This window comes from Lepidochelys olivacea, assembly GCF_965140295.1.
Source record: "Lepidochelys olivacea isolate rLepOli2 genome assembly, chromosome: 23".
NCBI lineage: Eukaryota > Metazoa > Chordata > Testudines > Cheloniidae > Lepidochelys > Lepidochelys olivacea.
Genome location: NC_140433.1, coordinates 9,720,175 through 9,732,273, shown reverse-complemented (window position 1 = coordinate 9,732,273; position 12,099 = coordinate 9,720,175). Strand labels below are relative to the sequence as shown.

The 12,099-nt window shown below is 39.7% G+C and overlaps 1 protein-coding gene across 1 annotated transcript in view; it reads right to left on the bottom strand.

The window, feature by feature from the left end:
- Positions 1-12,099, bottom strand: part of LOC311512031 (butyrophilin subfamily 3 member A1-like) — a 28,604-nt gene that overhangs the window by 7,293 nt on the left and 9,212 nt on the right. The window contains exons 4-9 of the mRNA XM_084613020.1: positions 8,553-8,837; positions 6,876-6,974; positions 6,495-6,521; positions 4,996-5,022; positions 2,226-2,252; positions 1,663-1,689 (exon numbers count right to left, since the gene is read on the bottom strand). Coding sequence (XP_084469146.1) covers positions 1,663-1,689; positions 2,226-2,252; positions 4,996-5,022; positions 6,495-6,521; positions 6,876-6,974; positions 8,553-8,837 — 492 coding nt within the window. The remainder of the gene's footprint in view (positions 1-1,662; positions 1,690-2,225; positions 2,253-4,995; positions 5,023-6,494; positions 6,522-6,875; positions 6,975-8,552; positions 8,838-12,099) is intronic.

Here is a 12,099-nt window from a genome sequence, read left to right as displayed (position 1 = left end):
ATAAGAACTGAGAGAGCGAGCAAAGAGAGAGTGATCCATGGAGAACATTGTAAAAACTATTCATAGAGAATTCTGCTATTACACATTCATGGCATGGAACCTGCTAAATTCTCACTCCATATTTAATAGCCATCTGTTTTTACGACTCAGTATGGGACCCATTTATTTCGAACAATAGAGTGCAAACACTTGAAGAGTCTTTGAGTTATCTCTCATTATTTTTATTATTTGTAGCATGCCAACAGCATGCTACGTGCTTTAAGACATTGAACTCAATGAGGCTCCTGCCACTAAGAGCAGGCAATATACACTGACAATTTCCTGTAGAGATGAAGGATGCTGTGCAAAAAGAGTGATTGACAGAGATGTTTAGCAGCTTCCTCTTAATGAGTTCCACAATTATTCTTTAAATGCTGGTATGTTTTCTTAATATTTATTTTATCTCATTATATGATGGAGCAGATCAGTTTTTGTTTGTTTGTTTCAGAACTGTGAAGAAATACATGGAAAAAGGGGAGAATTGAAAAAAATGTTTGTGAAAATTGTTTCAATTTTTTCAAGCAGCTCTACTTTCTGGAGCTTGGTTTATAGGCATTAGAAATGAAATGTGTTTTAATAAGCGACTTGCAACTAGATGGAGTGGAGGCACTTTGGATCATTGGCCTGTGAGGTGTTTGAAGCACAGGGGACACGTGGGAAGGAGTCATGGATGAAAAATGGACATGAAAGTTGCAGTTGCAGGTAGAACAAAGAAGGTGCTGGAGGAGAGGAGAGAAACTATATTGGAGAGGTCAGACAGAAGAAGAAAGTTAGGACAACAATCTCAACTTTGTTGTAGATTGCAAGGGAAAGCCAGTGAAAGAATATGGAGAGAAGGGTGGACTTAGATGAGGGGAGAAATTAGGTGACTTGTCAAGCAGAATGTGGGTCAATGGAAAGTGGGAGGGGATGTGGTGAGGGTCTAGCAGGTTGTGAAGGTGGATGTTGCGGTGGTCAAGCTGAAAGCTGGACAAGACTTTTCGTGATGGAAATGGAGTAGAATGAGCCAATGTCATTGTGGAAGAACACAAAATATTCAAATCCTGCCCACTCCATCAACCTATGGGAAAATGGAGAGAGAGGAGAGGGAAATGATAACAAAGCTGCATTCCATAGAGAAGGTAATAGAGAAGGGAGGGAGCAGGGATTTGGAGGAAAATAAATTCATTTTTCAGTTGCTAGTGGCAAGACAGCTTGGTTGTGGCATCTGAAAGAGAGTCAGAGACGTGTGACTGAATGGAGGGAAAAGATAAGAGGTGAAGAAGATAATCTATGAGTCTTTGTTTTAGAAGAGCTAGTGGAAGATGTATGTCCAAATGATGTCCCACAGGGAGAGAGCATACGAGAGGGTCAAAGGCATAGGGACAACAGTGGAGATCTCTATCCAGTCCCTAGTATGGGAGCAATGTTTATGATGTCGGTAAGTAGGCAGCTATATATGATCACCTTTTCTAATTTTCAGCCACATTTATTAATAATTTCAGACAGTGATTGAAAATAAAATACATATAATAGTCATTCAAATAAAAAATATGCTGCTGTTCATTTTTATACAGCAGCTTTTTTCATGTATGGCAAAGCTCTGTCTGTCTACACTGAGCATTTTAATAAAATGAGACTTACCTGTTTTACCTGTCCTTTTGTCTGACTCTAAAAGAGTAAATGAATGGAAAAACAAGAACAAATGCATATTACTGGGGTAGTGATTGATTGGCTTTAATTGAGAGAGTTCCTTGATTCCAAGGGAAGAAAGGGCCATTGTGATAATCTAGCCTGACCTCCTTTATAACAGGCCAGAAAACTGCCCCAAAATAATTCCTGGGGTCCTGGGTGAAAAGCTGTGAGATGGGCTGTGACACTTTATTTCATGTTATTCCATTGTTAAACCAGCTTCAAGTCTTTGCAAAATGGATATGAAAACAATTTCTAAAATAATAAATAACCCATAAAATTAAAAAAAACAAAAAGAAAATGACTCCACACACATCCAAGAAAGAGCATTCCATTTGGAAATGAACTGCATTCAATTTTCCAAATTTAATCTTGAAAATCTAAACTCATATAAGAACTTGATTGGGCCTGTCAACCAGACAAAAATACTTGGGGATGGTGGCCTTCCTTCTATACATGCACATGAACACACACACAATAGAAATGACAAATCATAAGAGCATTTGTATTCTCACCTAGTATGCTGAGCAGACATTCTTTTTCTGAAAGAAATTATTTTTAAATATCATTGTAAGATAGAAGGCAAATGTTGTTTAGTATATTTTATGGCATTTATGAAATATGCATTACACTTTACACCTATATCTATAATTTATTTTAAAATACAATCATTCATATTGTATGGGTCAAATTCTGCTCTCAGTTACACTGGTGCAAACCCAGTGTAAAATCATTGATTCAATCCATGAGCATACCACAATGTTTTTTACTTTATTTGAATATTTGTGTAGTTCACTACATTTTTTAGGAGTAATTGAAAATGGGCCTTGTTTGTAGTCCTTGTCAGAAAATATTTTTCATTCCCCATGGAAAATTTTGATTGTCAAAAAGTTAAAATTTTAACGTATTCAGGCAAAAAACAAAAGTTTTTATTTTAGAAATGCTCAGTGTTTGTATGAATACTGTAGGGTTTCCACAGAACATAAACACTTTCTGAAAAAAAATAGTGAAACCCTCCCCAAATTTTGACCAGGCCAACCTTTGGCCCTTGTTGAAAAATGCGGTATTCCCGTGATTTGATATGTCACTCACATACAGCCTTAGACATTAGAATATATTTCATTGACAGAGGAGTACTGCCTTGGACAAAAGTTTTATCTCGGCCAACATAATATATTTATTTTAAGTCAATCTGGACAGCTTCCAGGAACAGGAAGAGTCTATGATGAATGCCCTATCTACCTATCTATATCTATGTAACCAACTAGTATAAAACAGATCCTCATCATTCATGAATCAAAATCTATTAGTACTTTTTTGAAGTAAATTACATAATAAATTTTCATGCTTACATTGTACTTACACATGACGGTTTTCTGGTGTTATACGACAGCCTAAAGATTAGTCTTGTTTAATCTATCATATACAGTTATTCAATCGTTATAAAAACTAGGAGTACTTGTGGCACCTTAGAGACTAACAAATTTATTTGGGCATAAGCTTTCGTGGGCTAAAACCCACTTCATTGGATGAATGCAGTGGAAAATACAGTAGGAAGATATATATACACAGAGAACATGAAAAAATGGATGTTGCTATACCAACTGTAATGAGACCAATTAATTAAGGTGGGCTAGTATCAGCAGGAGAAAAAAAAACCTTTTGTAGTGATATTGGATGAAGTGGGTTTTAGCCCGTGAAAGTTTATGCCCAAATAAATGTGTTAGTCTCTAAGGTGCCACAAGTACTCCTCGTTTTTATAACGATTGAATAACTCCTCGTTTTTTTTGCTGATACAGACTAACATGGCTACCACTCTGAAACCTGTCAGTAATTATATAAATTGTACTGTGAGTGATTTACTTTGTTGGTTCATTTCTTTCTTATTTTTTGTAGTGGATTAAGATTCACTTTTGAAGTTTTTTGTAGTAGTTCATATCCACTTTTGATCAATTTTACTTTGATTGTTTGGGTGACATACAGAAGCTGATGTTCGTTTTGATTTGATAGGAGATTAGCACCTGAGTTTAGAGTTCAGTGAGACTACTTGTGTGTTTAAAATTGAGTAAATGCTTAAGTATTATGTTGGATTTCAGCCTAGGCTTGTTTCACTTAAATGTATCAGTGATCTAATTAATGTTCCTGTAGTTTGAAGTTTCTTTTGAGAGTACCTGGGGGACTGAAATAGGGAAGCTCATGAGAATGGGAAATGACTTTACTGTAATTTCTTCTTTTCTTTTCTTTCCTTTCTTTCCCCCCGCCCCCAATATGAAATTTTATTTTAAATTTTCTTACCTTCTGAAAGATAGGGCATCAGCAGGTTTAGGTTTAGTCATAATTACCCACACTTATTGGCTTTCTAATTATTATGTGTGCTACTTTCCCTATGGAGAGAACTTGGCATGCTTGATAGCAAAGCTCACTCATAGCAAAATTCCCAGGGGTGCAGAGTAAATATCTTAATTCCTATTTAAGACCTCAGACTAAGATTTAAGAGAGACGTAACTCGTGCACAAGATTAGTGTTGGCTCTATCAGGCTATGGCTACACTAGATAGCTTACAGAGGTGCAGCTGGATCGGTGCAGCTGTGCCACTGTAAGTTCTCTAGTGTAGCCATTCTAAGATGACAGGAGAGAGAGCTGTCATCTTAGAGAGAGAGCTGTTGTATGAGGATGATTTAATTCATCCTCATACAACAAGTGGCTGTAACTTTGTCAGCAGGAGAAGTTCTCCCACTGGCATAGTGCTGTCCACACTGGCACTTAAGTCGGTGTAACTTACGTTACTGGGGGGGGGTGCTTATTCAAACCCCTGAGTGACATAACTTGTTGATTTAGTTAGGGTTGGTCCTGCTTTGAGCAGGGGGTTGGACTTGTTGATTTAGTTGGGGTTGGTCCTGCTTTGAGCAGGGGGTTGGACTAGATGACCTCCTGAGGTCTCTTCCAACCCTAATCTTCTATGATTCAATGATTCTGTGATAACTTACTGATGTAAACTGTAGTGTGTACATAGGCTAAATCTCACTTAAGCCTTATTTTGAGGGCGTAAGTGGGTCTTTAGTGGTGAATAGCCCTGGTGTAATCCCTTAGTGACAGATAGATTCAGAGATTCTTATATTAACAAAGGTCCCAGTCCTCAGTGATTTCTTTACCTAGGTAAGGACTGATACCTCTGTGGTTAATGTCTTGGGAAATTTCAGCATGCTATGTAATACTGTTTTCATGAATCTGACTCATGGAAATACTCCTAACACATTATGTTATATCACATCAAAATATATTTACCTTCTTCCATTGTTTTCTTCTGATTTACTGTAAATACATGGAATCACATTGCAATGTTAATTACTCTTATAAGTTTTCCAAAGTCTTATTTCAACCAAAAAACAGCTTTAAAATACTGGACTAGATTCTCTCCATGTAGAAAAATCCTGCTTTAGGAGACAGAAAAAGGATTTGCAAAAAGAAAAGGCTACAGCTCACTTCATTGGATGCATTCCCTTAGAGACTACGAAAGCTTATGCTCAAATAAATTGGTTAGTCGCTAACGTGCCACAAGTACTCCTTTTCTTTTTGTGAATACAGACTAACACGGCTGCTACTCTGAAACCTGCCCACAGAAAGCAGAGGATGGCCCATCATCTGTGAAAATGTCAGGATGCTTGTAGAAGCCCCTTGCCTCAGCATATCTACCCAACCCACATCACCTGACCTGGCAGGACAGCTTCTGAGTGAGCCAGACAAAACCGCCAGTGAACAGGATCAGATACCAACTGGTACAATGATTGGGGGTAGGAAAAGAGGGGCATCAGATTGAAGTTTTGGAAGAGCTGAAAAATAAAGGAAGGAGTCCAAAACAATTAAGTATAGGTGAAGTGAAATAAATGGGACCGATCATGAGTCCTACAATCTGCTGAAGAAGACTAAAGTGAAACTTTAATTGAGGAAGAAGAATTTTTTACCAGAGAAATATTATGGGATGCTGAAATTTCTAGGCGACCCCATGAACACCCACAAGGGAAATGAGTGATCAGAGGAGCTAGATTCTCACCCAGCTTGTTAAAAAAGTCCAGGTCTTGCCCTAGTCCTGAATGAATCTTGTGGACCAAGAGAAAATCCACTATAGCCAAACATAATTCCCAGAGAGATAACCAGCAGGAGGCAATCACTCCTGTTTCCAGTGCCTATGTTATAAAAGGCCTCGAACTTTATACTTTACCCAGTCTATATTGGAGGATATAAGTGATTTCTTCATGTACATAAGCCAGCCCTTTCTACAACTGTTAATGATTCTGGAACGATGTCAAGGGATGCCCATATAGGAATGAATGGCACAAGGTTAGCCTGAATGTGATCTATTTTAATGACAAGATCTGTTTATAACAGAAGGAAACAAACTTTCCTGATGAGCTACCAATGGCAATAGTTGCTGTTGCTCAATGCCTGAATATAGACCCTGTCTCCTATGAAATCATTGAAAAAACACACAGCTGTTGACCACAATTAAGATAGAATAAACCCACCCATCTCCTGTAATTTATAAACAGCTTCTCAGGTCAGAACAGAAATGTAGGGGTTGAAAGGGACCTTGAGAAATCATCCAGTCCCACCCTCTGTGCTGAGGCAGGACTAAGTAAACCTAGATTATCTCTGACAAGCGTTTGTTGAACCTGTTCTAAAAACTCTCCAGTGATGGGGATTCCACAGGTTCCCTGGGACTGTGTCAAAATCAAGATATAAAATATGTTAATATTAATTTTGTATTCACCTGGCTAATTACTTACCTGAATGAGATGTTGTGTCATTATTATCTGAAAAAAATGAAAATGTCTTTTGAAAATGAGACATTTTTCATAGCATCCTACAATAGTTTTGATGGAAACAATCACTGGCATGAATGCTAAATCTGTAATCCCTAACCATCCATTGGTTGTCTATTCAGGCCTTGAATATATTTATAAGTGAGGAATTTAAAAATTGTCTTGTCAGAACAAGGTACTTATCTGGTAAGGAATTATAATTTACAGACCCTTATATTTCATTTTCTCAATCTGCCCCTAGAAAACTCATTTCAGTTTTTGTTTGGTTTTAGTATAAATTCCATATAATCTATTTAAACATTTTCACATATTTATTGAAAAAAAAACATACAAAGAAATACTTACTTTTCAGTTTATACCCTACAGCAGCAATAAGGGCTATGCTAAGAAATAAAATGACCAGGAAAGCAGCCATCCAAGGGGAGGTGGCTGGGAAGAAAACATCTGAAAAAATATGTGAAAATGTCAGTTACATTCCAATAATTCTTAAGAAACATCATGAAAATTATAAGGCTAATTAAATGGAGTCTGTCTGCAGACCTGGTGAAATCAGATTGCACTTGAATTTAAAGACTTCTGTTTCTTTCTGGCAGAACAAAGTCTAGATGAATTTAGATCAAAAGATTCTACACATCTTCAAAGATATCATGGAGAACAGAGCTATGGGCTCCTCCAATGTGTTGTGGAAAAGCACACACCTTCAGCCACACCCAGCTCACCTTACCCATGCAGGTAGAAACACCTCAGACACTGGCATGTGTCTCACATGAGTAAGTTTCGCAGGATTTACCTCAAATACCCTTTCAACACTTGTAGTAATGCAGAAATTGTATGCATATTTAAGAAAAGGTTTTAATCTGCACATATATAAATTATAACTCATCAGTCCATGAAATGGTGAAAGTCATACCCAAGCTACCTCATGGGCACAACCCCTGCTGCTTACTGGGGGAAATGCAAGATGCATCTCTTTGCCAGAGCACTCCAACCAGAAATAGTATAAAATAAAAAGAAAGGAAGAAAGATTCTCTACTGAGGAAGGGAGGTAGAGAACCTAAAAGTAGTATCTTTGGTGGAGTTTCTCAGTTTAATGATATAAACCATTTTTCTGCATGCACTAACATTAATTAACCCTGTTAACAGCCATGTGCAGTAAGTGGGATAAATACCATTACCTCCCTATTGAGATGGGGAAAGTAAGAGAAGTTAAGCAACTTCTCTGAGGCCATAAAGCAAGTCAGTGGCAAGGTTTGAATGCAATACAGAATCTCTGTATTCAACAGATATAAACAGGACAACTCACCTGGGTGAGTACTTCAAAGGTACTTCAAAGGTGAGTAAGGGCGATGGAATCTGCCCAATAACCATTAAATAATAGTGAAAACTTAAAGTAACGTTAATGTTGAAAAATTAAGCACACAAGAATCAGGAGAGGCCAAAATGAAGGTCATACACACCACCTTAACTTTATCCTCTTTTTCAATGATGCACCAGTACGTTGAATGAAAGTTTTCCGTATCTTTTAGTAATACTGAAAATGCCATGCAACTTTGTTACATATTCATGTGCAAGAAAATCTATTAGAACATTGTATCATTATGTAGAAAGAAAACACTTAATAATGTACTTGTGCAAATTATGATTTTTAAACTTTTTAACTCAGCCTAATCAAAATGTTTTTTTTTCTGGAAACTGACAGGCAAGTATTTAAAAGAAGATAAATCCTAGCTCTTACAGTGGGCATTTCAACAGTAGATCTCAAAACAATTTACTAAGGAGGTCAGTATTATTATCCACAGTTTTGGGCAAACTGAGGCACAGTGTCACTCATCAGGTCAGCAGCATATACAGGAAGAGCACTCAGGCCTCCTAAATCCTAACCCAGTGCTCCATCTGCTTGACCAGACAAACTCTGGGCATCTATTTCTTACAACAAAGGGGGAGATAAAAATGGGACCCATCTCATTAACCAAGCAGCCTCGTTATTGATCCTTACAGTCATTGATCTCAAAGTGCACTCACCTGAAATTAGGACTCTGGACTCGCTTGCTGTCTTTAATATATTGTTGATTATTTTGCAGGAAACTTCATTGTCCGAGCCTGGTTCTATGTTAATGGCACTTTCAATATTGTAGATTCCAGTAGGTGTCTTTGTGTTGATGGTGGTCAGCTTTTCTGTTCGTTTTTGTCCTTTACTGTCTAACCAGAGCACCTGGGGCTCAGGGAACCATCCCTCTGACCTGCAGGTGAGGCCGATCCCCTGGTCTGTATAGTCCTCCAGGAAAATGGAAGACTCACCACCTCTAGCTACAAAGAAAGAACAAAAGTTGTTATTACCTTCTCCTCCCCAAACAGTGCAGAGTTTGAGGGATTTCACACTGCCTTGTACACATGCTGCCTGAGAATTCTGACAGAATTTGTGACTCCTTTCATATGAAATTACAGGGCAAGAACTCTTCCCATGTTAAGTTAAAATAGTGACATTGTATCTTAAGAAACCTATACATTGGAGCTGTTTCTCTTTGCCCATAGCAAATCAGAATCTGTCAAAAAGCCTCTATGGACATACTCCTATTAATTCAGATATCTTGGTGTGCAGATGTAGTGAAAACTCAGTTCAAATGGTAAGCTGTCACTTTAAATTTCAGGGTTTTTTCTGGTCCCTTTTGCTGCGCTCTGTAGAGAAGTGTGAATCTGGGTTTAGCAGCAGTCAGTCTGCAAAGAGGAAGCCTAGAGCAATGTGGGGCGAATTGGGCCTCTCTGGTATAAGGAGCCTGCTTTGTCTCTCTCTCTGTTTTTTGGTTATTTTGTGTTAGGGTTTTCGATTCTAAGAAATTAGGTAATGTTATATTGCAACCTCCCTGAAAGAGCATTTTATGGCTTTTGTCTAACTTCTGTGTTTGTATGCCATGAACACAATATTTGGGAGTTAAGTGGACTGCACCATGTATGACCTAGATGTGTCAGGTAACATTTTACATAGGGGCTTAGTGCTGTAGGGAAATCTTCTAACATAAACACCTGCCCTCCCTATATAAAACTCATCCTCCATAGAATTTAATTGAGTTCAACAGAATTACATTAAGTCCTGTGAAGGGATACCCTCTTACCCTGGTATGAGGGAAACTAAAGAGCTCCTCTTGGCCTGTTCCATGCTGACAAGAAATACCTGCAAGGTTTGCTCAGCCTGGACTTGGTGTGGTAACTCACATGACTGGAGCACTGTCGTCATGGATGGGTATAAACTGTTCAAGGACAGGCAGGGGAGAAGAAGTGGAGGAGTTGCATTGTATATAAGGGAGCAGTATGATTGCTCAGAGCTACAATATGAAACTGGAGAAAAGCCCGATGACAGTTGTGACAAAGTTCCTCCTCTACCTTGGTGGGTCCTGCGCTTATTGGTGGATTTGCTCACCTCAGAAGTAGGGCAAGTAGAAGTCGGTGGAAACCTGGGCAGCAGTGACCATGAGATGGTCTAGTTCAGAACCCGACAACAGGAAAAAAGGAGAGCAGCAGAACACGGACCTTGGACTTCAGAAAAGCAAACTTTGACTCCCTCAGGGATCTGATGAAGGGTCCTCTGGCAGGCTAATATGGGAAAAGGAGTCCAGAAGAGCTGACTGTATTTCAAAGAAGCCTTCCTGAGGGTGCAGGATCAAACCATCCTGATGTGCAGAAAGAATAACAAATATGTCAGGTGACTAACTTGGCTTAACAGAGAAATCTTCAGTGAGCTTAAACACAAAAAGGAAGCTTACAAGAAGTGGAAACTTGGACAGATGACTAGGGAGGAGTATAAAAAATATTGCTCGAGGGTGTAATCAGGAAGGCCAAAGTACAATTGGAGTTGCAGCTACCAAGGGATGTGAAGGGTAACTAGAAGGGTTACTACCAGTATGTTAGCAAGAAGAAGAAGGTCAGGGAAAGTGTGGGAGCCTTAATGAATGGGGGAGGCAACCTAGTGACAGAGGATGTGGAAAAAGCTGAAGTATTTAATGCTTGTTTTGCCTCAGTCTTCACAGGTCAGCTCCCAGACTACTGCACTGAGCAGCACAGTATGAGGAGGAAGTGAGCAGCCCTCAGTGGTGAAAGAACAAGTTAAGGACTATTTAGAAAAGCTGGACATGCACAACCCCATGAGACCAGATCTAATGTATCTGAGGGAGTTGGTGGGACCTGTCATACCTGACCAACCTGATTGCCTTCTATGGTGAGATAACTGGCTCTGGGGATATGGGAAAAGTGGTGGACTTGACTTTATCAAAGCTTTTGGTATGATCTCCCATAGTATGGACTGGATGAATGGACTATAAGGTGGATAGAAAGCTGGTTAGATAGTTGGACTCAACGGGTAGTGATCAATGGCTTGATGTCTAGTTGGCAGCCGGTATCAAGTGGAGTGCCCCAGGGGTCTGTCCTGGGGCCAGTTTTGTTCAAAATCTTTATTAATGATCTGGATGATGAGATGGATTGCACCCTCAGCAAGTTTGTGGATGACACTAAGCTTCAGGGAGAAGTACATAGATATGCTGGAGGGTAGGGATAGGGTCCAGAGTGACCTAGACAAATGGCAGGATTGGTCCAAAAGAAATCTGATGAGGTTCAACAAGGACAAGTGCAGAGTCCTGCACTTAGGATGGAAGAATCCCATGCACTGCTACAGGCTGGGGACCAACTGGCTAAGCAGCAGTTCTGCAGAAAAGGACCTGGGAATTACAGTGGACAAGAAGCTGGATATGAGTCAACAGTGTGCCCTTATTGCCAAGAAGGCTAACAGCATATTGGGCTGCATTAGTAGGAGCATTGCCAGCAGATCGAGGGAAGTGATTATTCCCCTCTATTTGGCACTGGTGAGGTCACATCTGCAGTATTCAGAGTAGCAGCCGTGTTAGTCTGTATTCGCAAAAAGAAAAGGAGTACTTGTGGCACCTTAGAGACTAACCAATTTATTTGAGCATAAGCTTTCGTGCATCCGATGAAGTGAGCTGTAGCTCATGAAAGCTTATGCTCAAATAAATTGGTTAGTCTCTAAGGTGCCACAAGTATTCCTTTTCTGTCTGGAGTATTGCATCCCGTTTGGGGCCCCCCACTTCAGAAAGGATGTGGATGAATTGGAGAGAGTCCAGCAAAGGCCAACGAAAATGATTAGGGGGCTCAGGCACATGACTTATGAGGAGAAGCTGAGGGAACTGGGCTTATTTAGTCTGCAGAAGAGAAGAGTGAGGGAGGAGTTGATAGCAGCCTTCAACTATAGAACATAGGGGTTGGAAGGGACCTCAGGAGATCATCTAGTCCAACCCCCTGCTCAAAGCAGGACCAATCCCCAAATTTTGCCCCAGATCCCTAAATGGCCCCCTCAAGGATTGAACTCACAACCCTGGGTTTAGCAGGCCAATGCTCAAACCACTGAGCTATCTCTCCCCCGAACTACCTGAAGGTGGGTTCCAAAGAGGATGGAGCTTGGCTATTCTCAGTGGTGGCAGATGACAGAACAAGGAGCAATGGTCTCAAATTGCAGTTGGGGAGGTCTAGGTTGGATATTAGGAAAAACTATTTCACTAGCAGGTTG